General features: G+C 44.1%; 1 protein-coding gene across 2 annotated transcripts in view; it reads right to left on the reverse strand.

Moving 5' to 3' along the window:
* The window catches only part of mpp2b (MAGUK p55 scaffold protein 2b), a 31,306-nt gene extending 7,336 nt beyond the window's left edge, over positions 1 to 23,970 (reverse strand). The window contains exons 1-5 of one of the 2 annotated variants that reach the window (XM_080021961.1): positions 23,836 to 23,970; positions 7,396 to 7,496; positions 1,660 to 1,812; positions 1,152 to 1,307; positions 634 to 861 (exon numbers count right to left, since the gene is read on the reverse strand). In XM_080021961.1, the coding sequence (XP_079878087.1) occupies positions 634 to 861; positions 1,152 to 1,307; positions 1,660 to 1,812; positions 7,396 to 7,496; positions 23,836 to 23,923 (726 nt within the window). In that variant the 5' untranslated portion in view covers positions 23,924 to 23,970. Of the gene's footprint in view, positions 1 to 633; positions 862 to 1,151; positions 1,308 to 1,659; positions 1,813 to 7,377; positions 7,497 to 23,835 lie in introns of both variants that reach the window. The other variant, XM_080021962.1, reaches the window with a different exon arrangement.
* Positions 23,971 to 25,374: the final 1,404 nt, after the last annotated feature.

A 25,374-nucleotide genomic window follows, 5' to 3' on the forward strand; every position in this document is an offset into this window, starting at 1 on the left:
AGAAAAGAGAGGAAAAAAATCTGTCTCAAGCCCCTAAAATTCTAAATGGTCGGTCTCTAACTGAGAGGTTGAGTTTTTCGTTTTTAGAAAGAATACTACTTCTACTTCTGTCTTTTACTACTTATATTTTAATGACTACTACTACTTATTCAAATTTGACTATTACTGCCAGTTCTACTACTACTATAACAACAAACTCTACCACCGCTACAGCTTATTGGTGCCACTATTACTACTTCTACTACTCCCATGACTTACTCCGACCACACCAAATTCTACCATTACAAGTGCTACTATTTCCTTAACTTCTATGATTACTACTACCAATTCTATGATTCCTGCTGCTGCTACTACTACTACTACTACTACTACTACTACTACTACTATTACTACTACTACTACTACTATTACTACTACTAATACTAATACTACTACTATTACTACTACTCCCATTACTACTACTACTACTATTACTACCATTACTACTACTAATACTACTACTACTACTACAATTTCTACTACTACTAATAACAAAAATAAAAACAGTAGCAGCAGCTTTCGGACAGCCCACTAAATTACTTTAGCGACCTAACCCCCGGGGGGCATCTCGGTGGACGTGCCGTGACCTCTGACCTGCCGGGGTGTGTGCGGCTCCTGGTAGCTTGGGAGGATCTTGAGCACCACACTGCCGCTGGCCTCCTTCAGCATCTCCTGCAGCACCTTGGGATCGTTGCCCACCTCTTTGCCGTTCACCTCCTTGATGATGTCGCCCACATGGAGCAGACCCTGCTGGTCGATCATCCCGCCATGGAGGATCCGCGCGATCACCAGTTCCCCGCTCTCCACCCGAAACGTCACCCCCTTCACCCCCAGTCAAATGAACACAAGAAAAAACAGGCATTTTGGGAATTTGGTGTGTGCAGCTGTACTAATTCTACAACTAATATCACAATTTGTAGTCTGCTACCCAGTTAGTAAGCAGTCTTCTGGAGAAGCTCGCCTGGCCAATGGCCCCGAGGTAATTTGGGTTTAAGACCCCAGATTTACACCTGCTTTAAGTCTTGGTTTTCCCATGACAGAGTCCATTCCAGGCTCCAGCTCAACCCCAACCGGCGAGCTCCACCGGGAACCGGGTGTAGGTGTGGCCTTACCAGGTGTTCTCCGGCCACTTTCCGGATGCCCACCATCCTGACCGCATCAGGGGGCACGGGCTGGTTGTTTAAGGCTGCGTCCATGAAGACACAGGGGCTGGGGGGCGGAGTTTCATAGCTTTTGGACGCCACCGAGTCATGGGTCTCCAGAAGAGACTGTAGGCACAAGAGACGGCAGGGATATTTAGGAGGAGGGGGAGGAGCTTAACGGCAATGACCAACTGGCTCTTCGTTAACCCGGATTAAACGGCTACTTACAAAATATATCTTATATATATATATATCTTCAAGTCTTCCATTGTATTCGCTATTTAGCATCACAACATGTTGCTGGTACCTAGTGTTTGCATTAGTGTGCGGCCTGAAACCAGGAACGTGAATCCAGGATGCATCATCAGTTGCCGGTGGCAACGTTCATCATTAACACACAGCGGCCATGATTCAGAAATAACAGATGGGCGCTGTTGACCAGTCAACGTCGTTTATCCTCCAGAGGCGCTCTCCTCACCTGGAAGTGGGGCTCCTTCAGGATGCACGCCAGCTCATCGGCCACCTTGCTCCTGTGCGTGAGCGGCGTGAGGTCTTTCAGGATGTCCTGGACCAGCTCCACGTTGTTCTCCCTCACCGCCTCCAGCTTGGGCTCCTCGAAGTGCTCGTGGGCCTGGTGTACCCCCCGCAGTGGGACAGGAAGTGGAAAAGACATGTGACTGGGGGGCTTTCTAAGAGCGCAGCCTTCCTACGTTTCTTGTTGGTGCAATGTTTTGAACCCCCAATCCCCCCTTCTGCATTCTGGCTCATTCATTGAATATTTTTAAACTAAAAGGACTTCAAATAATGCCTTGAAAGTCAAGTACTTCCAAAGTATTCCAAAAATTAAGTTTCCTTAATAGAAAATACATTTGCGAGTTGACGATTCCGCGAAGGCAACACATTATGAAATTGACGTGGATTTTACAAGATGTGTTGGTACAGGCCCACCTGAACAGTACAGGCTCGCCGCAAATCAACAGCATGTCTAAAAGCGGGAGACATCATCCTCCTGGGGGGTACAGTGAGAATAATACATAAAAAAAACCAACACGCAGAGCTGCTGTGTTTGTGAGGATTCCGGGAGATCCCAGAGAGGCCGGCTCCCCTGGGCGAGCCGGCAATGCTGGCGGCCACGGATGTTTGTTTCAAGAGGAGTGGGACACAGGATGTGGTGTGCGTGCACACACGCACCCAAATTAAGTTAATTTCACCTACACATAAAAACAGGGGGGAACACACACTTACATGGAAAGTACACATGTAATTCATTATACACACTCATATACACCCACATACACATACTGTATACAGTATAGACACTCATGCACATAGAGTAATTTACACACGGAATTACAGTGGGCTTACGGTTCGGTATATATCACAGTTTTGGGGCCACAGTAACGGTATGGTTTAGGTATCGTTATTTTAAAGAAGAAAAGGTTTTTATAGTTGTCTGCCATAAATAACTAGTGTAACGCTCTGTGCATAGTATGACTGAGGGGGGAGGGAGGAGAGGGGTTGAAGTTCATTGGTGGGTTATCATTTGCATATGTTCATCTGATTGGAGGGGTTATATATTTATTTAATATTTTAAAAATGTTTCAAAATAAAAACTAAATAAAACTGACATGACAGTGGGTGCGCTCCTTTTCAGCCAGGGAACCTCCCAGCGAGGGAGGAGCATAAGGCTTCTCTTACATAGAGGACATTTGCCGGTGGCAGGAGACGGCAACTTAAACAAACAACTTGATGAAAACTTGACAAGAAAAAAGGGAACGGCTCATCGCTTAGCGAAACTCGGTTCCCTTCCCTCCTACAAAAGAACCGTTCAAGAGAAGTTCGTAATAGAGAGCCACACGGCCATCCCAGGGGGTTATTATGGAAAAGGCTGCTAAAAAAAAAATGAAGAAAAAAAATAGACCTCTCGTGCAAAACTAGAGAAACGCTGCACGGCTCCACGCAGACACTGCGTGGCAGACGATGGATTCAATAGGAAGCAGCACTGAGGGCAGCTCTCCGGGCCCATACATTGTGCCAACCCGTCCAGTGGTCTTCTACCATGATACCATAATACCGAGGTTCATGTGTGCATATTGAACAGTAGGAGGCATACCCAACAGTTCCAAAACATACCGTGTATCCTTGCATCCCTAGTAATTACTTATGCGCCAATGCATGATGATGCATGTAAATAAACACACACACACACACACACACACACACACACACACACACACACACACACACACACACACACACACACACACACACACACACACAAACACACACACACACACACACACACACAAGTCCGGTAGTCCTCGCCCATTGCGAACCTTGGCAAATGCCCTGGCAATCTGATGGAGCAAGCTGTCGTTGTCTGGCCCTCGGACAGCACAATGGTGCGAACACACACACACATACACACACACACACACACACACACACACACACACACACACACACACACACACACACACACACACACACACACACATACACATACACATACACATACACACACACATACACACACACATACACACACACTACTCAGATCAGAGAGTCAGGAACACACATAGCCACTTGAGACATTATCTTTCACCTATCATCTACCACTTTTTTTTTTTTTAGAAAACCATTTGTTGGCTCAATTCAGAGCGATGGGAAGACACTGGCGGCTCGGCCGATCGATGCCGACTTTAAGGAGCTCTGAGCTGGAGCTCTTCCAGCTCAGAGCTCCTTCCAGATGGGCCGATGGGCAGGGAGCGTGGTCCTCTTTGAAACTTTGAGGACAAAGGCTTACACACACACCACACCCTGGGCAATAACTGTGTTATTTGTATTACCATTGTAATAATTGTAATATTGAACACTGTAACAACACTAATAAGTTAGTAACCCACCCATGTTATAAATATTATTATTTTTATTATTATTATTATTATTATTATTATTATTATTATTATTATTATTTTATTCATGTACAGAAATGTCAAGCCATATTCAAATGTATATTCATATTTATACCCATTCAATACTTGCATCCTTAATGCCCTGTCACAGCCCTTCGTATACATTTTGTACACATTATTATTTATTCGTTTTTAAAGTTTATCCTTTTTTCTATGCTGTATAATCTATGCTCTCACTTTTCTTTCCCTCCATTTTTTTTTTTTGCTCTACAATGTATCAACTATACAAACCAGCCAACTATACCAACCATTTGTCATAGTACCATAGTGGTACTATGGCAAATTCCTTATACATGAAAATGGTACTTGGCCCAATAAACAGATTCAGATTCTGATTCTGAAGTGTGCTTCGTCCAGCCTCTTCCATGTGCTGGACCGTGCCGTGTCCGTTGACAGACTGGAGCGGCGGAAATTAACTTGAAAAAAGTGTGCGTATACACCCGTTTCTATATCCCTTTTCTTCCCTGCGTTATAAATCCAAATATCAGAAGAGTAAGCGGGCAGGGACACGATGTCGGAGCGGGGGTCTGCCTGGAATAAAAGAGCCGCCTGGGTGAAAGCTGATTTAGGTGAAAATCAGACTTCTCAACATCCCGTTTGCTCTTTGAATCAGGGCGCCAATAACAGCTCAAAGTCTAGGCTAGAAAACAGCGAGACCCCCACGCTTTGACGTCTATGCGCGCACGCTCAAATCAAGTTTCCGACACATGCACTTACAGTATTCAGATATTGTAAATGCTTCAATAGCCCTGATTGCTGCATTCAACAGATACAGGGCCAAGCGGTAACACTGCGCCAGGAAAATAATTGATAGTGGTTTAGCGCCGCGGGCCACGGCTCCTCGTGTCAATACCCTGTCATCATCATCCAGACTTATTGCACAACTGAGAGATATGCTGATTGCACCACTTTCCAATAGATGGGGCGCACTTATGGGGGCGAGCATTTAAGAAGAGGACAGAGGCCAACCCGGTATCACACTTTTTCGTACTTGTAGTCGGGAAAATGAAACAAACAACGAAATTCAAACCAATTCATTTGAAAGGGGAGATTTTATCGTGCTTTATAAAATGAAATTCAAACCAATTTATTTGAATGGGTAGATTTTCTTTGACTTTAGAAGGGGGTGGCACGGGGAGGGGGTGGGTTGCAGATATGTACGCTAAACTAACCGGATGAAAGAACGCCACTGACACCAGGTATGAATTGAAATATTAAATGCATGGGTTTACATTTTGTTCTGACTAGCACGAAGTAAAAGCAGGATACTGATTTTGTTTTTTCTCTAAATGGTCTATTAAATTCAAGGTTGGGTGAGGATACGGAGATAGGGTCCTACCCTCAGTATGAATTTCATTCATAGACACAATTTAACTGCTTATAAATGTCAGCGTTTGCGTGCCTGGCTGAAAATGTGAAGGTGCCCATGGATAGATGTACAGATGGCTGGATGGATGCTTGGTGAAAAAACTCTGCATACACGTAATCCTAAGAAAACACCAAAACTCTGCCCTCTATCTTTTTCCAATGCCCTCCACCACTTTGGCAAACTCCCTCTCTCTCTCTCTCTCTCTCTCTCCCTCTCTCTCTCTCTCTCTCTCTAGGACAGATTTCAGGCCCAATATTCTGAGGAGTGTAAAGTGCAGGGCTGAAAATCATCTTGCCATCTTCCAGCAAGGGCATTCTCATCCTTAAAGCCTGCATCAGCAGAGTACTCTGTAATGAGGTTTTCTCATCAATACAACACAGGTTTACTGGCAAACCCCTTAGGCAAACACGCACATACACACACACACACACACACACACACACACACACACACACACACACACACACACACACACACACACACACACACACACACGAAAACACACACACACACAAAAACACACATGAAAACACACATACACACACACACACACACACACGCATGCATGCAAACAAACAGCATTCGCTTCCTCTCACTCGCTTTAACATGCAGCCACAAACACTCACCCACACATAAATCTTCACCCAGGAAAAATCTATAGGCATGAAGCGGAGAGGAACAGCAAACAGGGTCGGTGGAGTGCGGTGGGAAAGCCCTTGGACCCCTCACCACCGACTCAACACTGCAGATTGCCACAATAAAGGCGCTTAGTTTCCAGACAGGTCATGGATGATAAGTCTGAACCTGTGAAACTGGCAGCCATTGCGAGAGTTGTTGTGTTTTTTCGGGGGAAGGCAGAATATCACGTTAGGCACCGAGTCACAACTTTGTTCAAGTCAGGGGATTTGAAAATAAGCCCCGTGTGAGGGCGGGTGATGGTGGTGGTGGTGGTGGTGTGGGGGCCTTGATGGCAGCACCAGAAAAAGTCAGAGATACGGCGCTGTGCGAGGTGGTGGAGGAGCCCGTCTCTCGGCACTAAGCTCCGTCCCTCTTCCCCTCACACTTCAAAAGGGTTTTAAGCCATAAAATGGAGACGAGGCTTCTCCTTCCTGGCCACTTCCTCAGCAGGAAGAAGAACTGTTAAACATCTGTTTAGGGAACTCTTCGATTTACTTAAAGATTATTTTTTAGTCTTTATTAATTTTGCATTTTTCACTCTCGGTGAGGTGTACAGCAAACATAGGCATACTTAATGAGCTAGAAGTATGCTCGGACCCCCTCCCCACTGAATAGAAGAGTCAAGCCCAACAGGCGGATGCAGCTGAGCAAGAAGCAAAGCAGGTGGGGCAGTAGGGATTCGCTGATTAAATAGGCCGGCCCAAAAGTGGCGTGGGAGCGCGTGGCGCTGTCGAGTTATCTGACAGAACTAGCACCGCAAGCGACGCATCATTTATCTGACCTGGTACAGAACAAACCTAACTTTTGGGAGAATTCGCTTTTTGAGCTTTCTTTAGCTTTCTGAGTAAAGAGGAACCCTGGGAGCCAATATGGTGAATTTTCTTGGATGAAGGTTTGTACTCCCTGGAGGGAGTGATTTTCCAGTGAGTCCGCTCCATGCAAAGTTTGGGTGGCCGTACGATGGAGGCCCGTATAACTCAGGACGGATTTGGGGAATTTATGTGATTCATTCACGCCAATGTACACGGAAGATCTCAGTGAAATTGAAGACTATGAGCGGCTCGATGGCACACGAACCTCACAAACGCACTTCACACAGCCTGTACAGATATGTACTATATCCGAGGCCATGAGTAAATACACACACACACACACACACACACACACACATAAAGTGTGAGATTCCGCTTACCACCGGACTCTCCATGATGCCTTTGAGGAAGATGAGGTCCAGGTCGTTCGCCGTAGTGGAGCTTGTGCTGTCACTCAGCGTATCCAGGACCTGGTGCATGACTACACACACACACACACACACACACACACACACACACACACACACACACACACACACACACACACACACACACACATGCACCAAGTGAACACGCACAAACAGAAACATATATACGCACATGGGAATAAAAGGGAGAAGAGGTTAGATCAGCGTGGCTATTCTACTGTTCTCACAGGAAACAGAACCTGAGATGAGTTAAAAGAAAGAAGAGAGAGAGAGAGAGAGAGAGAGAGAGAGAGAGAGAGAGAGAGAGAAAGAGATTATTTGTAATGATCATTGAAGTCGTCAATGATCCTAATCTTGTGTGAATCTGCCTGGTCTGTGATTTGAAAAGTAAAAAGTCCCCCTTGATTTACCAGACATTTTTTTGGCTGACACAAGGGTGGTGCCTTGGTAAATTGCTTTTTCCCAAGGAATTTCTCTCAGGGCTGCAATGGAAATGACAGTGTTATTTCAGCATTTAAGCGATTGCAATATCGACTTTCACCAGATACTGTATAACCGGTATGTAAGAGAAACATCTCTTACAGGATTGCGATACAGATAACATGCATGGGAGTGAAACGTCGCTCTATCTCTCTCTCTCTCCCTCGAAAGAGGCCCGATTTTTCAGATCTTTTTTTTAGTCACATATGAGGACACGTCTGTGAATTGAATCCCTCACCCTGTGTGAATGTGCCACAGCTGCAGGAAGGTCATTTCCAGGTCACATGAGCTCCCCAGGTAAAACTAATCCTTGCAAATAGTGCTACAGACAGAGGCTTGACAACAGCTGAGAGTGACAGAACATAGGCAATGAAAGGTGACCAACAAACAAAAGAGGACAGTGAGAGAGAGGGAGGGGGATCAGGGGGTGTCGCCTTATTTCACAAGTAATTTTGCCTCTGTCATTCACTCCCTTCCCCAGACTGACAGGGGAGACTATCTTCCATCCCTACAAATGCACACTCTGTACACCCCCCTGCCCCCCCCCCCCCCCCCCCCCCACACACACACACATAACCATACCCACATGCATAGACACACTTGGACTACACGACCTTAATGTCATTGAGAGAAATTAATTACTCTGTTATTAATGCAGTCTGTTGCGAGTCAGACGATAATGACAATGTATGCAGACGTAACCTTTCCCGCATCCTGGAATTTTTGCTAAATGTCACAATAGTTTAGCAGGATGATAAGGATACAGGAGCGCTAAGTGGAAGCACAAGCAGATTTGTATGCCAGGGGATTTATTGAAATTCCCTGTCCCATAAGGCAAATTTAACTACATTTCGATATTTCCAAAGCCAATGGCTGAGACCACACACTCACATAACTTACACGTATCTTACAGAAAAGGTACAAAACTGGCAGTGGGTGGAAAACCATTCGGGAAAACCTCGCAAAACATGGGAATGTCTGTGAGGGAACGGTGTTTGCATCGTAGGGTGAACCTGGTCTTGTAAAATGGAATCATAGTCCTTATTATTTATTTATTTATTTTATTATTTATTAGCACAAAGAAAGTGATAAAACAAAAGTATGTAAAATAAAAACATAGCAGGAATTTTACAGGAGAGGTAAGAAACCCCAAAGGGCTTATAGTAAAACCTCCCCTCTACGATTTACAATTTATCCTAATACTATGGATATTAGTTTCCTTAACATAATGAGATACAAAATGAAGAAGAAAAAACAAAATAATAGTCGTAATGAATAATAATAAATGAAACAAAGGTAAACACACAAAGACATAACACGGGAAAAAGGTGTTTTGTCATATAAGACTTTATATTGACAGTGACGGACAGGTTTTGCTAGCGAGGGCACTGGTATTCCAAAGTGTTGGTCCTCTGTATTTTATGGAATATTGTCCAAGAGTTGTGTGACAATAGGGAAGATCAATGTCCTTCACTTGTCTGGTTGGACATGAATGGACATCAGAGTTCATTAAAAATAAGTTGTCATACACATTTGGTAAGCTGTGATTTTGAAATGTACATTTATACATAAAGATACATGTTTGATAGATACTGATGTTAGAAATGGATAACAGATTTAATTTCATCAACATGGAAGACGATGGTGGCGATTTGACTTAGTTGCCAATCTTTGAAACTATTCAATTAAAATACTTTTTTGCAGAGAAGAGGGATATGGTCGAGCCCAAACAATGTTACAGTATGATAAGATATGTATGCATATACAAGTGAGTGTATTGGTATTGGGTGTTAGAAGACAGGATTGATTTAACAGCGAACAAACTTTTCTAATGATGCCAAAATACTTTCTTTTTTTTTTTTACACACATGTTCAATGTGGTCTTTTAAGGACAGTTTATCATCCAGTCATTCACCTAAAGATTTTGCAGAAGTGACTTGGTTCATGTCAATATCATTAACAAACAATTGAGCATTTCCCTTTAAATAAATGTTGTTTGTATTTCTGAAAATGATCAAATTACATTTTTTGAGATTTAGGGAAGGTTTGTTCATCTGGAACAACTTTGCATTATATGATAGAATACCACTGACTTCTCTGATCAAGGAACCAACGTTTGCTTGCAATATGACAATATTGGTATCATCAGCAAAAAGAATGGGCAATGCAGAATCAGACATCCAAGTTAAGTAATTTAGAAATAGAGAAATGGAAGTGGCCCAAAAAATAGATCCTTGAGGCACACCGCAATATAGCTTGATTCTGTTAGAAATACAACCGTTTATAGATACATATTGATCTTTATCATTAATGTAGTCACTTCGCCACAAATAACAACACTCAAAAAGCCATAACAGTGAAGTTTGTACATGAGAATTATATGATCAATTGTATCAAAAGCCTTTGATAAATCCAAGAATATGCCAATTGCGAACATGTTATTGTCCAGAGCTGTAGAGATTTTGTCTATAAGTTGTAAGAGAGCTATGTATGTTGAGTGATTTTGTCAAAATCCATTTTTGTGTTTATACAGGACATTGTTATCATTCAGGTGTTTAAACACTCTTGCACGGACTCGATTTTCCAAAACCTTCCTTGAGTAATGGTATAACGTTTGCGACTTTCAGGTCTTTTGGGATGACCCCGCTTTTTAAAGAGACTGAGAGAGTGTGAGTTAGGGGCTCACAAATTGAAGATGTCACTTCTTTTAAAAGCTTGGCCTTGAGTTCATCATGACCTGCTGCAGAGTTATTGAGGTTGACGATCAGAACCACACAAGACGGGAAAATAACCAGTAATCGTATCTATTGGACATTCATCTGTATGAACATTCTTTTTGCAAGAGTGCTACCCACACTGGCAAAGAAGTCATTGAATCCAGATGCTATATCGGAAGGGTAAGTAAATGAAATGTCACCATCAGTAAATCGAGATGGAATTTTCACAGGGGACTATTTCTTATTAAGAAATTGACTGATGGTGGATTGAAACATTCTATATTCCCTTCACTAAACTTAAAATCTAGCTTGCTTTATCTTTGGACATTCTTTGTACACCACTAGTTGCTGAAGTCAGTCTAAATATATATGTGGTCTGAAACATCTGTATACAGTATCCCTGAGTTGGATACATAATCAAAATAATTTGTTAAATAATTATCAGTTAGGGTGCCAGTTTTATTTGTCACTCTAGTTGGTTTGTATTCGAGAGGGTAAAAGTAGGATGAATAATCCATTTTAAAAATCAGCTGTAGGAGAATGATGTTCACTTTTGAAAAGATTGATGTTGTAGTACGTAGTAGTCGGCAAGTAGAAAACACAGTTTTCCTTCATCATTAATAACATCCAAAGCAGCAGCAAGTACATTATTGAGAAAAATTGATATTAATGTCGGTTGGGCGGTAAATACCTCCAATCATAATATTCTCCCTACCAAAATGAGAACAAAAATGGTATTTCCAAGAATACAGATTCAACATCAATTTCATCATAATTTAAAGTGAGAGCCTTCCTTAAAATAAACTGAAAATCATAATGCACAAAAATACACTCCACCTCCCAACTTATCCTTTCTACATGAATGAACAGAATAGTATTGAGTCATGTGGTAAACATCTGCTGTCCACTCACTGAGCCATGTTTCCGATAAGGCAATAACAGAAAATTCATGATTTAGAGCCGCCATAAAGTGGTTAAGTTGATCATTGTTTTTCGGTACGCTGTGAATGCTCGACTTCTCTGATAAATTGCCAATGAGAGTGCTAAACTCATTTTCTTTATAATAATTACAGGAACGGGACTCACTGTGTGCAAAATTAAAAAAGTTTGCTTCTGGGTCATATTAGTCAATATTGTGTATTTACAATCGTTTCGCTTGTATGGGGTGAAAACCCCATGCAACATCTGCATCACTTCTATCAATTGTTTTGTTTCATTCTGAGTCATTCATGTGTTGGACATTGTAATAGTCGGTGCGTGCACGGTAGCCTAGTAGCCTCGTGTGGCCGTCATAGCTGGTATGAGTTCTTTATAGTCCTTGCTGATGTGCACGTTCGTTAGTTGTAGATCTTTTGCTTTCCCCATGACCCTGACTTTGTTCGGGCTGGTTCTCTCCCCGGTTGGCCGTCCGGTAAGATGCACCCGCTCCAGCTCAATCCCCGGGGGTTTAGAGCTTATCTGAAAGGAGTTTCTTTACAGTAGCTTAGCCTCCGACTCAGCCCAGCTCTCGTCGCGTTTGTTGACTCTTGAATCCCGTCAATCCCAATGTTGTCTCGTCAGGACTGACATTCAAGGTAGTCTATCTTCAGCGGGAATGAATGGATTTTTTTTTTTTTTGCGAATAATTGAAACTTCTGAATCAATTTCAGAAGGCTTTGAGGAAGAATGCTTATGCTTGTTGTTTGACTCGGTCGTTATCGTCAAAAAGTTCTCACAGCTGTGCTCCTGCTGCTCCAATGACTCTCTGTAAAACAGTTTCTGCTGTTCCATCAAATCATGCACCTGAGATAGAGACATCCGTTATCCTCGTTTCTGCTTCTAACTTTCGGCGGCACGACACCGCTTCCTCGTTCTGACAGCGTATCGATCTGAAAGCGTCATAGTGTCCGTAATATCGCACCCCACCCCTCCCTCCCCCGCTCCGCAGCTCCTATATTACTTTGGACGTTACAAGACCATACAGATCAGTTATTGGACCCAATGACTCCTATGACATCGCTGTCCATACTGTTATGAAATCCCCACCCTGTTTAACGGTTGGCAACGGGGTTCCTGGGTTCCAGGTTTTGTGCTCCTTAGACCAGGATATGCATTTTTGTACGTCGGCCTCAGGTACAGGGTTTTGAGAATTGCAGCCCCTTGCAACCCAGATTCCAGCTTCATGAAGCTCACAACGTGTAGTGTCCATTGAGACTGTGTCACAGCGGTTGTGATTCCATTCTAAATATTGGGGCTGAACCTTTTTTGTGTTTTTATGAGCCAGCATCGCATTAAGTGTCCATCTGTCCGTGGAAATGAACTTTCTCTTGTCACCACTGAACCGGCGTATGCTGTCAGTTTCTGAGGCTCTTGACATATTAGCTGATTCTGCAGTTTTTGTGAGCGATGCACCTGCAATTCGGCCTCTTTGGAACCCTGTCAGTAGGCTGAGGTTGCTTTGACAACACACATATCAAAATGTTAATTGTTAGTGCACTCGTCGTGCATATTATTAATGTTGCCAGCGTGTCCACAAGAGGAATCAATCACAGAAGAATCTATTGACATGGCCGCTGGCATGTATTTGCAGAGAGAGCGATCTTCCGCCATAATTAAGTTCCACGGACATCGCTGCCTTTGATTTCATTTACATAAAGGAGGCTGATTGGTGGGTCACCAGAACTCCTCCAAGCCCTGTTTCCGGCTGAGGTCTCGGCTTCTAATAAGGGCGTTATAGAGCAGTAAAAAGTGATTGGTCCAATTAGGGACTGAGCTAATCAGTTTTCACCATCATTAGGGGCCTGTGGCTGAACCAGAGTTCAGAGAGAGAGAGAGAGAGAGACCTGGGCTCTGTCTTTATTTGGCGTGGAAAAAGGATAAAATGATCAGAATCACGCAGTGTGGTCACTGTACTGTACTTCTCAAGGTACAGTAAGGAGGCGGTGGATATAAAGCAGATAATACTGGTTGGGATGGAGCATTTCATGTAAACAGGCTTGTTTGTCTAAGGAGCTGGCTTAGTGCAAAGGAACAGGAGAATCGGCAGGGGAGCTTCAGTTCATTTCAAGGATATAAGGATCTGACGGGCCTTCATATAATATCAAGGCTGCGCTGCGCAAGACTGAGTGAAACCCTCTGAGAGAACTTCACAAGGAATCACAGTTGTAAGCACAGGAGTAGCACAACCCTGAGATATACAAGAGAGCACACATACACAAATGCAGCTTGAATTCAAACACACACACACACGCACGCACACACACACACACACACACACACACACACACACACACACAAAAACAAGCCACAAAGGAAGGTAGAAACTAGTCCCGTCATCTTTAGTTCACCCCAAAACGCTCCCTTGTAAAAAATGCTCTGTGAGAATCCTGCTGAACTACATAAATCGCCACCTGCACCCGGCCACGGAGTCACGTCAAGCAGATGAGCACCCTCATCTTGACTTTGTCCGGGAAAACAGAAGAGGAGTGATTACAGAAGAGGAAGCGCAGGGGAGGGACGGCGGAAGAGCGGGGCCTCTGGTGATTACATCATCCCTCAAACCATTCCACTCTCTAAACAAACAACGTGGTTCGTTGTGGTTCGTCGTGGTTCAACGTGGTTGTTTTTTCAGGGAGGGGTGGTGGTGGTGGCGGTGGGAAGGTGCGATCGGAAGACGAGTGATAATGCGCCGTTCTTCCAGCGCAGTCTGCAGGGTACGTCTGGAGTTGTTCTATTATTCATGGAGATTATTAAAAATCCAACTTGCCCTCCTTCCTGGGTCTCGCTGCCTCCTACTTCTCGACAACACAGATCCGGATCAAGGGTTGCCCACCCTGCCCTGCCTGGCCTGCGCCTCAACAAGGACTACGGGAAATCTAATAATAAAGGGTCAAAAGATCAATGACACATAGACCATAGTCTCTGAGGTAAAAATCATTGGAATGTGTGATCGCCACGGTTTCAACGCAATGACCTGTTTCCATGAGAACGCTGAGTCACGATATCTATTTTTCAAAGTGTTTTTGTCAAATCTGCTCTCCGACTTGAATATTTAATACAACTCAAATAAGGCTGCATAGCAACGACCCAACTTTAGTTTGTAATCACAGGGAATATCTTCCTTTCACCATCATCTCATTTTGCCTACAGAGCAGCACATACTTTATTTCTTACTTCATTATATCCTCACTGCCTCAACCTCTAACCTAAGGCCTCGACTCATTGTCAGCTGACCATCAGAACATTGTTGGAACAGTGTTTAGACCAAGGGGCACCACACAGAGTGGCTTTTCCGGGTTTTTTAGAGTGGATATTTTTTCTGTTTTCCCTTGTCACTCCAGTGATCGGCCCGTGCATCACTCACATCCCATAAGTATCCGAATAATTAGAATTCCAAAAAAAAAAAGGCCCAGAGAGAACGTCATAGTGGACACGGACATGGTGGGCGGAGTAGGGGAGACAGGCACTCGTAGTGTTGGGACCAGTGAGAAGTGATGAAAAGCTTGGCTCTTTTTAGAGATTCCGATTTTGTATCCTTTTTTTTTTGTCCATTCCTCAGACCAAATGTACGTATGTCATCTTAATTCATAACATAATATATGTAACATACATATTTTTTATTGGTATTATGAAATGTTGTAATTGATATTGTATACAAATATTCACAATTATTGTGATAAAATATATTCCTCCATATCTAGTCCTAAAACAGACATGGTTCAAGACACTCACAGGTTCAAGTCCTAATAATTCCATCCAAGTCCTTTTCGTTGAATCAAATGGTTGGAGGAGACATCCAAACTTAATTAGACTCAGGAACTCAAAGAGATGAGACGCTGCCCGAGGACCTGACTTTCCATAATGCTGCAGCTCCGTGATTCACATGATTTGGAAGCTTTGTGACAAAACGTGTTCCACATAAAAGTACCATGATGGCATCATTATTTTCGTCTTCCAAACAGCTCTCAACTTATTTCTACACCTATGAAGAAGGGGCAGCACCCCAAAGGTGTGTCGTCACAAGTTCAAGTCCTGTTTTTACCATCCAAGTCCTGTTCCTTGAATCAAATGACTGGAGGATGGTATGGATGGGGCAGGATGGTAGCTCAGAAGGTAGAGCTGGTCGAGCTAAAGGTTGCTGGTTAGATCCCAGGCTCCTCCCTCTAGCATGCTGTAGTGTCCTTGAGCAAGACACTTAACCCCTACTTGCTCATGATGGCTGCATCTGTCGGTGTTTGAATAATTGTAAGTCGCTTTGGATAAAAGCGTGTGCTAAATGCAATGTAATGTAATGTTTGCTAAATGCAATGTAATGGAGGAGACCGCCAAGCATCATAAGACTCAGCGCTCCAAAGAGGTAAGTCGTGAGATCAGAACTTGAAGGTTCGATGCCAGATGTGGTTTTGAAATACCTCACTGTTGTAGACCAGGGCTGAGCATGAAGGCCACCCTCAGGCGTTTGAGTCGTGCACCGCTTTCTCTCGCTTTCCTTCTCCCCTGGCGTCTTTGTTCCCAGAAGGGCGCCCAGAGCCACCACTGCAGGATTTGTTATCGTTGCCATCCGGCGACTGGTGCAGAGAGGGAGTTGAATCGGCCACCCGCCCGGCATCCACAGACATGTTTTGGGTGCGGGAGTGCAACACCATCAGGCCACCGGGTCCGCCCTCACAGCCCTCGTCTCCGGGCGCTTTTAAACGCGCCCTCCGGGTGCCGGCTCTCAAGCGTTAAATTGGATGGAATAACCTGCAGTGGAACCTGTGACGGCATCGCTGAAAGACAGTGTCTGAACCCATCACACCACCGAGGCCTGCTGGGTCTCAGCTTCTCTGAGATGATACATTTTTCGTCCCCACAACTAAAACGCTCAGTGCACACCATTGCACTCAAGTTGTTTTGTGTCAGGGTATTGGTACTTTGACCTCATTAAAAGGTTAGGTACTTCTCGCAAGACAGACAGACTTTTATTTCGTGAATGAGTGAAGGAATTTGCCCATTAACTGTCTATATCATATGGTATATATAAAAATCAGGTATAAAAAACGGAAATTGAATATGAACGGAGTACAATGACATAAATACAAATAAATAACAAACAAGAAGGAAAAGAAGGCATAAAAACACTTCAGAGTTTCTTAATTATCCTTAATAGGTAGTGACATTTTACAAATGATGGAGTTGACAAGATAGAATATGTGTGCAGTTTTGAACAAAAAGTCCTTCATTAGAGTTGGAATTATATACTTATGAGGTAACAGAATAATCATGTCCCATGTTTTCTTTTAAAATAAATCCATTTGTATTGACAAAGCATCCAGTCAACAGCTACCAAAAATCTTGTGTCGGGAACCCGCTTGACACCGCGGTACAATCATTGGGACACGCCCAACTGTTGAGTATGACTGTGGGCATAATTGAAAAAATAAACTTTTCATGTAAAGTCTCTTTTAGAGGCTCATGAACCAGGTTGAATCATTTCTTTCATCTTGCTGCACCTTCTTCCAGCGTATCACCCGCGGCAACATGAGACAGCAAGATCTCTTTATTTGAGCGGTGAGAACCAGAGCGTATAAAAACCCTGCAGCAGATGTGCACGTCGCAGGAACAAAGCGGGGGATAAGGCATGTAGTGTCGGTAACACAACCCCGCCAGGAAAAAAGGCAGAACGGCACAAAAGGATGGTTTCATGCTCGAGCAGGTCCAGTTTTCCTGCAAAACAAATCTGGTGAGAAGCAAGGGGCCTAACCCTAACGGCTTAGGAGGTAAACACCTTGGAGAGAGATCCCAGCGGGCCAGTGAGGAGAATTATACCACACCCTGAATCTCTTGAGGAGACCGGCTTGGTGTTCTGAGAGACTCTGACAGAGCACAGTTCAATTCATTGACTTATTCTCAGCAGCACAAGAGAAAGGAGAAGCAGCAGTCAGCACTATGTTATTTAGCTAAAATTACAATGTTCATGCTCTGCGACGGCCTAACCCTCACCTCAGTCAGTTTTCAAGCGTCACCAGTCCGACAACAGCTTAACCTCCTAATAGCGGGGCACTCGAAACTGCAAATGAAAACTGAAATTTAAGGCGCCGTGGCCTCTGGTTGTCTGACGCGGAGTTTGTCTCCGAGGCGAGAGAGGCACAAAAGTCCGATGTCACAGGTGCAGGGAGGAAAAAAAACAAGCCGCGCCGCTTCTGTTTGTGGTGGGGGGGAGAACACAGCGGGGAACGTGACCCTCTTAGCTCTGATCACTTTGCGGAGGCGCCGCTGTTGCTATGGAGCTCTGGGGGACAAGGAGGCGAGGAATGGAGAGGGAGAATGGAGGGGAGATAGGGGAGGGTATAGCAGAAATAAGGTGACGTAAAAAGACATAAAGGAGGAAGAGGAGTTGACTTGTTGTCGGGAAGCCGGGAAACATCATAAGGGAGGGAAGTCACGTCAGCTTAAAAAGCCCTAAATTCTATTTGTGTTCTCGGAATTCCCCAATTCTCCGACACGGGAAAAGCTAAGCACAGGAGATGTATACTATTATGGAACACCATTTGAGCCACAATTACATTCATTTCAGGGGGCAGGCATATTAATTGATCATGTATTTATTTATTTAACATTGACTCAAATGGCGTTCTATATACTATCAATATCATACACAGGCTATAATACAGATGCTCCTCACATAACGACTGAGTTCCGTTCCTACAACCAGGTCGTTAAGAGAACTGGTCGATAAGCGAGGACCGGTGTTATTTCATGGTAAGGGGGCGTGGCCATTGTAAACACTAGTGTAGTGAATACTGACAGACTGCGGGAACGAGATTGAGAATGGTGATAAGATGCATACAGTGTATATAGTGTATATAGTGTATATAGTATATATAGTGTATATAGTCTATATAGTCTTTATAGTGTATATAGTATAATAAATATAGTGTATATGGTATATACAGTGTATAAAGGGTGATGCTTGATGCTGAGACGCCGCGCACGCAGCACACACGTCGCAGTATTGTACACAGCATACAATACAAACTTGTCAGAGAGCTGATCGTAAGTCTGAATGGTCGTTAAACAGGTAAGTTGTAGTACCTGTATAAATAAAGACAAGCTAATGTTTACAATAAACCGGCCTACATATTTATTCAACTCATTTATTAATGTTACAAGGTGAACTGAAATACGGAGATAACAAACTTATTTTTGTCGCTATATATATATGTAAAGCAATGTCAGTCAATGACATGTAATTAAGTTATATTAAATTTGTAAATTATAGTTGGAGTATAGTTAGTAAAAACAGAGACTTATGGCTGAGGTAAAAATGGTGAGTTCAGGGATATGCAATATATATATATATGCAATATATGTTATTTTGCTGAATAAGGACACACTTCATCTTTTCAGATAAGTAACTCCACAGCAATTAGAAGTGTTGGGCCTGCGTGGGCTTGCCGGCGAGGTACTCACAGAATTTCTGTTTATTTCGCCGCATTTCCACACTTAACTGGTCCAAGAACCGATTCCTTTCATAATTGGCTGAGAATCCCTCTGGAGGGAAAGAAAAACTTCTGTTTGACTAAAAGGAAATGGCTTGAAACACCCAAATGGCCTCTAGATAAAAGGACTCTCATGGAAGCCAATTCGAAAGGTAAAATCCAAAAAAGCCCTTGAGATTGCAGGAGAGAATTTGATTAAATTCTTTGCTCTGCGGCAAAATAAAATGACGATAAAATACATCAATATGGTACGATAATGCATTCTAACACCTCGGCACTATAAATGTAATCACTAATCATATGTCGGTCACGTTTAGGGTTTCCTCACCCACTCTGAACACTGTGGGAGCCAGCAGCAAAATCAATAAAGCGCTTTTAACATGCTTCCAGTTTATTTCTTGGCGTGCGTGTGATATTTTCTGTAATCCCTGGAACATATCTCACGGTTAGTCTGCCAGACGAGATATAACGTAGCGAGGGCATTCTAAATCAGTGTTCCACAGCCTTACACACCACTCTCCTGTTAACCACTGAAAACCTCACAACACGTCATAAACCAGTGGGACCGTGCTTACTACCATGGCCTGCTAATAGGCAACGATGCATGACGCACGAATCGCAAACGATTCATCCGTAGCGAACAAATCTTTTAAATGACTCGTGAGTCGGGAGTCACTCAGGCAAGCGAGTGGGCGAGCGAGTGAATGTCTCACTCACAAATTGAAAATAATAACTGAGGATACATTCGAAGACCAAGGCTAAAAAAGGTTGTTTCCTCCAAGATAAATCATTTTGAAAGAATTTAATTATGCTTGGGAGAATTCCATTCCGGCTCGCTCATAGTGCGTCACACGTACGAAATCAAACTAACGAAGGGTATGAAAATTGAACGACTCTCTACACTTCACTGAGTAACTCGCCAATTACCGAATCTCAGAAAAGGATCAAACCTTTCATCACCGCTAATCGGATTCACATTTCAGAGTGAAACTTGCTCTGCTGAAAACAAAGCTGGTATTCTGTCTGGAACTCAATAACTACATCAATGAATTAGTGCAGCCAATTTTGATCTTGCAACACAAGAGCTAGTTTCCATTGTTTATTTATTTCAGTGGAATTTGAAACATTTTCAGTGGCTGAAAAACACTGTTCACAGTGTTCAGTATAGTGTAATGTAGAGTGAAATGTTTCCTCATCGAAAGCAAATTTACTCTTGGATTCCAGATGTTGCCGCTAAAGCCCAGAATGTTGAGGCTTCGACTCCTCCAGATGTAATTTTTTTTCCCCCAGCTTTAATGCCACTCTGTCACCATGGCAATGGGTGTTTCAAGCTGCTGTGATTCAGTGTGTGTGTGTGTGTGTGTGTGTGTGTGTGTGTGTGTGTGTGTGTGTGTGTGACTGTGTGTGTGTGTGTGTGTGGGTGTGTGTGTGTGTGTGTGTGTGTGTGTGTGTGTGTGTGTATGTGTGTGTGTAGGGGTGTTCCTGGATAGCGTTATTATTCGGCTGAAGGTCAACACCGAAGACAAAACGTGTGATATTTGGTGACATTTCAGCAGTAGACCAGCGACTCCTTTTTTTTTCACAGACACCTCTGGCGCCGGAAGACATTTTATAGCTATTTGGAGTAACAAATCCACGAGCAACAGACAATGGGACTTGATCAGGGCGTTATGTGAGGGGTAACATCCAATGAAAGAAACGGCGTCACAGTTGTCAAATCACAGGCTACTGCTGCAGTGTAAATGTGTATAATCGGTTGATTTACACCCCTTTACCCTCCGCTCTCCAATTTGCAAACTCTCTAAGTGGACAAGGCCGTTTAGCTCCATGGAGTCTCTTAAATATGCATTACGTACACCTGGAAGGGAATTATCCCACTTATACCACGGCCACTTGCCAGCATATTTCTGCATGTTTCGGTATTCAATCCGTCCATGGAATACGCTGATCTAGTTCTACCACAGCCCAATACAACCGGTTTAGGCTGGAATAAGTCTCCCAATCTTCAGTCACAAAGAAGACGCCAAAGGGGCGGTTCCGCCTCCCGGGATCCAAAGTGCTATCCCTGACGCCGTAATTTCACAATTAGACACTCCACTCAATGAAGCCTTAATCCATGTTTAAACATGACTTCATTAGGACCGTCGGCAAACTCGATGTTCCGCTAACTTTGTCAGCGACTACGGCAGGGGAGCGGCAAGACAAGTGTGTGTATGTGTGTGTGTGTGTGTGTGTGTGTGTGTGCGTGTGTGTTAGAGTGTTAGGCAGTGCGAGTAAGCTGAAGGTTGCGTGTCTGACACTCTCAATGTGCCTTCTGCTATCGGAGTGCTGTTGCATATGAATGATCCCCTACCTACACCCTATGAATGCTCAATATAATACACACACGCACACACACACACACACACACACACGCACACACACACACACACACACACACACACACACACACACACATACACAGACATGCACCAACGACTGGAAGTGAGTGCACAGGCAGAACATGTGATTCATCTTGGATGTCATCGCCGTCTTGTCAACTTCTATTACGCCACGGAGGATGTCTTTGCTACGTGCCATTTCACGTGGCGTGTAATAGCTACGGCTCAGCATTGATGTTCCCCGGCGTTTGGCGGCGAGCAAATTAACATGCTGTAGCGGAACATTAACTTCAATGGATGGTGGCCTGTTTTTTTTTTTTTTCACTGTACAAGAAAACTTCCAGGCTCGGCTTGTGCTCGGCTTTTGATCGCGCTTGCTGTTTTTAAATTTGATTTCTTGGTCTGCAATTCCCAGACGTGGAAAATATCCAATCTTTCCGCGGTTCCGTATAATTACCTTTTAACAAAGCAGTTGCTTTGTGGTGGTTCTACTGGACACCCTCCAGCGTATTGCAGCGATCTTATGTTATTCTTATACTCTTATTATTGCTCAGAGAAACATTGATCTTCATTAATCTCCATTAATCTCACTAATAAAAAAAAAAAAGCCACAGAACCTGATAGAACCTGAGTGAGAGATGAATGGATTTGGACGTGTTCCTACCACATAACTCTGTGGCATACATGCTCCTGCAAGATTAATGGCCTTAAATGAATAATGGATGGGATGTATGGCAGCTATGGCTTGGCCCCTGCGTGCACAACCACCGTCAGCGCATTATTACTCATACACATATGCGACCGCATCGGCAGCTATCTCCACCAGCTGCTATGGAGACCGCGCTTGTTGTCGATGCCTGGTTATGACCTGGGTACCAAAGTCTGTAATATGGCCTTTTTTAGCACAGCCAGCTTGCATCCTCCATCTGTAAGAGTTGCTCCTCTGTACGGGTCTCACTGGACAGTGTTTTCTGAGGGGATTTGAAAAAAAAAAAAAAAAAGAAAAAAAAGCAATCAGATAAAAGACAAAACTACTTTCAGGCACTCTGCTCCATACTCCCATCGGGGGTTCGGTGCAGGTAATGGAGCATAAATCCACTATCTGCCCTCAGTGCAAAAAAACTCACTCCACAAGATGCCACAGCAGTCTGACTTTGTTGGCAAATTCGCAGTTTGCTGCTGCTTTCATCGCTGTGCCGCAATGATGTTACCCGTGTTACACCCAAATGTGTGACCTGCTGAATTGGGTGATACTGAAGATGAATAGTTTCAGGAGAGTCACTGCTTTTAGTAGAGGGCAACAACCAAATAGAAACTTTTTTTTTTGAGATAACCAACATATTTATATCACACTGTAGCATTGTGTTGAGGTCATTTCACATACAGGGTAAAGCAGCAGATGACCCTTTTGTTTTTAAATACGGTAAATTGCCTCAATTGCTTATTGATTTTCTTGCGGCCAGCTCCTGTCTCCTCATTTTTGTGTACACTAATCTTTTTCAGATGCACAGTAAATCCACGTAAAAAACAGTGTCACACAATTCGGGGGGGTCACCCTTTTGCGTGTAACATCTGTAAAAACACTGCGGCACTGACAGCAAATGCATTTTTCAAAAATGACTCCTCAAATTTGCAAAGTCAGAATGCTGTGGTGTCATGTTGGCCTTGCCTGAAACATGAAGCGAGGAATGAAACCTAGCATAAAACAGGGATTTTGAACAACATTTAACATCTCATATAATTTATTCCAAAGTAGCTCAACAGTGGCGCTATGTGCATCCCACACTGCCGCATGCACTCTGCTGCTCAGTTTGTCATCTCAGTCCGACTCCAATTAAATTCTTGCATGTGTCATACACACACACACACAGACACGCATGCACACAGACACGCATGCGCACACACACACACACACACACACACACACACACACACACACACACACACACACACACACACACACACACACACACACACACACACACACACACACACACACACACACACACACACAGAGCGATCTGGGTTCCAGTGTGTCTCAGCTCATCATCATCATCACCAAGCTAATCGCTCTCATGAGTCTCAGGAGATGTTAAACAGCCCATTTCTAAATACCCACAAAGTCCACAGCAGCATGTTCAGTCTCCACACTCATCTACTCTGTGTGACACGACTCCTTTACCTCAATCATTATCTTGGAGATTCATCCCCAGGGCAACCCCTCAAACCCTCATATCAGATCCTAAACGCTTCCTGGAGACCCAGTGTGGCTCGCTGCCATTTCATCAATGCAGTTTAACCCGATCCTTTGTTTGAGAGACAGAACCAGGCGACCTGGAAGAGCACTCCTCTTACCCTCTCCGCCCAGCTTGAGGTCCAGGCCCTCCAAGGAGTTGGCCGAGTCCTCCTCCAGTGAGAGCCTTCCGAACAGGCTGCCCGCCATGGTGAACGACGCGCCACCTCAGCGTGCACACGCGCAACCACACACACACATACACACACACACACACACACACACACACACACACACACACACACACACACACACACACACACACACACACACACACACACACACACACACACACACGGAAGCACAGACGCACAGCCCACAGCAACACGCCCAGTTGTCTGTGGCAGAGCCTCAGGGATCAGCCTCCCTCTTCCTCTCTTCTCTGCTTCTCTTTCTCTCTGCTTCTCCTTCTGTCATCCACTCCCTCCCTCTCTCCCTCTCAGTCTCTCCCCCTCTCTCACTCCCCCCCTCCCTCCTTCCCTCCCTCCCTTCCCCCCCCTCTGCCTCTCTCCACCTGCTCTTGACGTCAGTATGTGGAAGCTTTCCCTGACTGAACGTTTCTCCCTCTCCCTTAGGATGAATGGAGAACAGCACTGTTTGCATGTGTGTGTGGGGTGGGGTGTTACTGAATGAGGGAGAACGGGTGCGAGGGAGCTTTCTTGGAGAAGAGAGGAGCCGGGAAGAGCCAATGGTTTTGTATAGAGGAATCTGAGCGCTGTTTTGTCCTCATTGGCTGAATGGCCGAGTAATACATTTGATGGTGGGACGTTCAAGGAAATTAATGTGTGTGTGTGTGTCTGTGTGTGTGTGTGTGTGTGTGTGTGTGTGTGTGTGTGTGTGTGTGTGTGTGTGTGTGGCAGGTGGAGGGGAGGACTCATTCAATAGTAGAGACCATCCAGAGTGACATCACGGGATGTTACACAGGTACAAATATTGCCGATTTGGAAGATGGCTCGCTGGCGGCTTCTTCTCATTGTTTCCAACGATCCGACATCCGGGCAAAGAAGAAATGGCCCCTCGCAGAAGGAAATTGCCACCTTTTCCTATAAGAGGGAGACTCCTGGAAGGTTCGGAGAGCGTGATTCAATTCTAGCCTGACGGACAGCCCGGGCGGAGGAGAAGAAAAAAACATACAATAAAAATAAAGTACTGTAGGTGTAGGTTTCAGAGACTCTCTGAGACAATTTCCTCGCTGAACCACATTCCTTCCCCCTCGAAAAGTCAACGTCACGTCCGATAACGCTACAACCCTCACAGGCTTTAGCCGGCTGCTCACCCTGCAGACGATTCTGGCTGAGAGGCTTAATTTTCCAGCCATTCCTTCACTTCATTTGACTTACAGTACTTCATTTAGCTGACACTTTTGTCCAAAGCGACTTACAACTTTATCCATATGCCAATAGAGGCGGTCAAGTACCGATAGGGGGTCAAGTGTCTTGCTCAAGGACTCTTCCGCACGCTACCATGGAGGAGCCCGGATTCAACCGGCAATCTTCAGATTACTAGAAAATCCACTCTACCTCCTGAGCCACTGCCAACCCCCCCCAAACGCACACACACACACACACACACACACACACACACACACACACACACACACA

Source organism: Zeus faber, assembly GCF_960531495.2.
Source record: "Zeus faber genome assembly, chromosome: 20".
Lineage (NCBI taxonomy): Eukaryota > Metazoa > Chordata > Actinopteri > Zeiformes > Zeidae > Zeus > Zeus faber.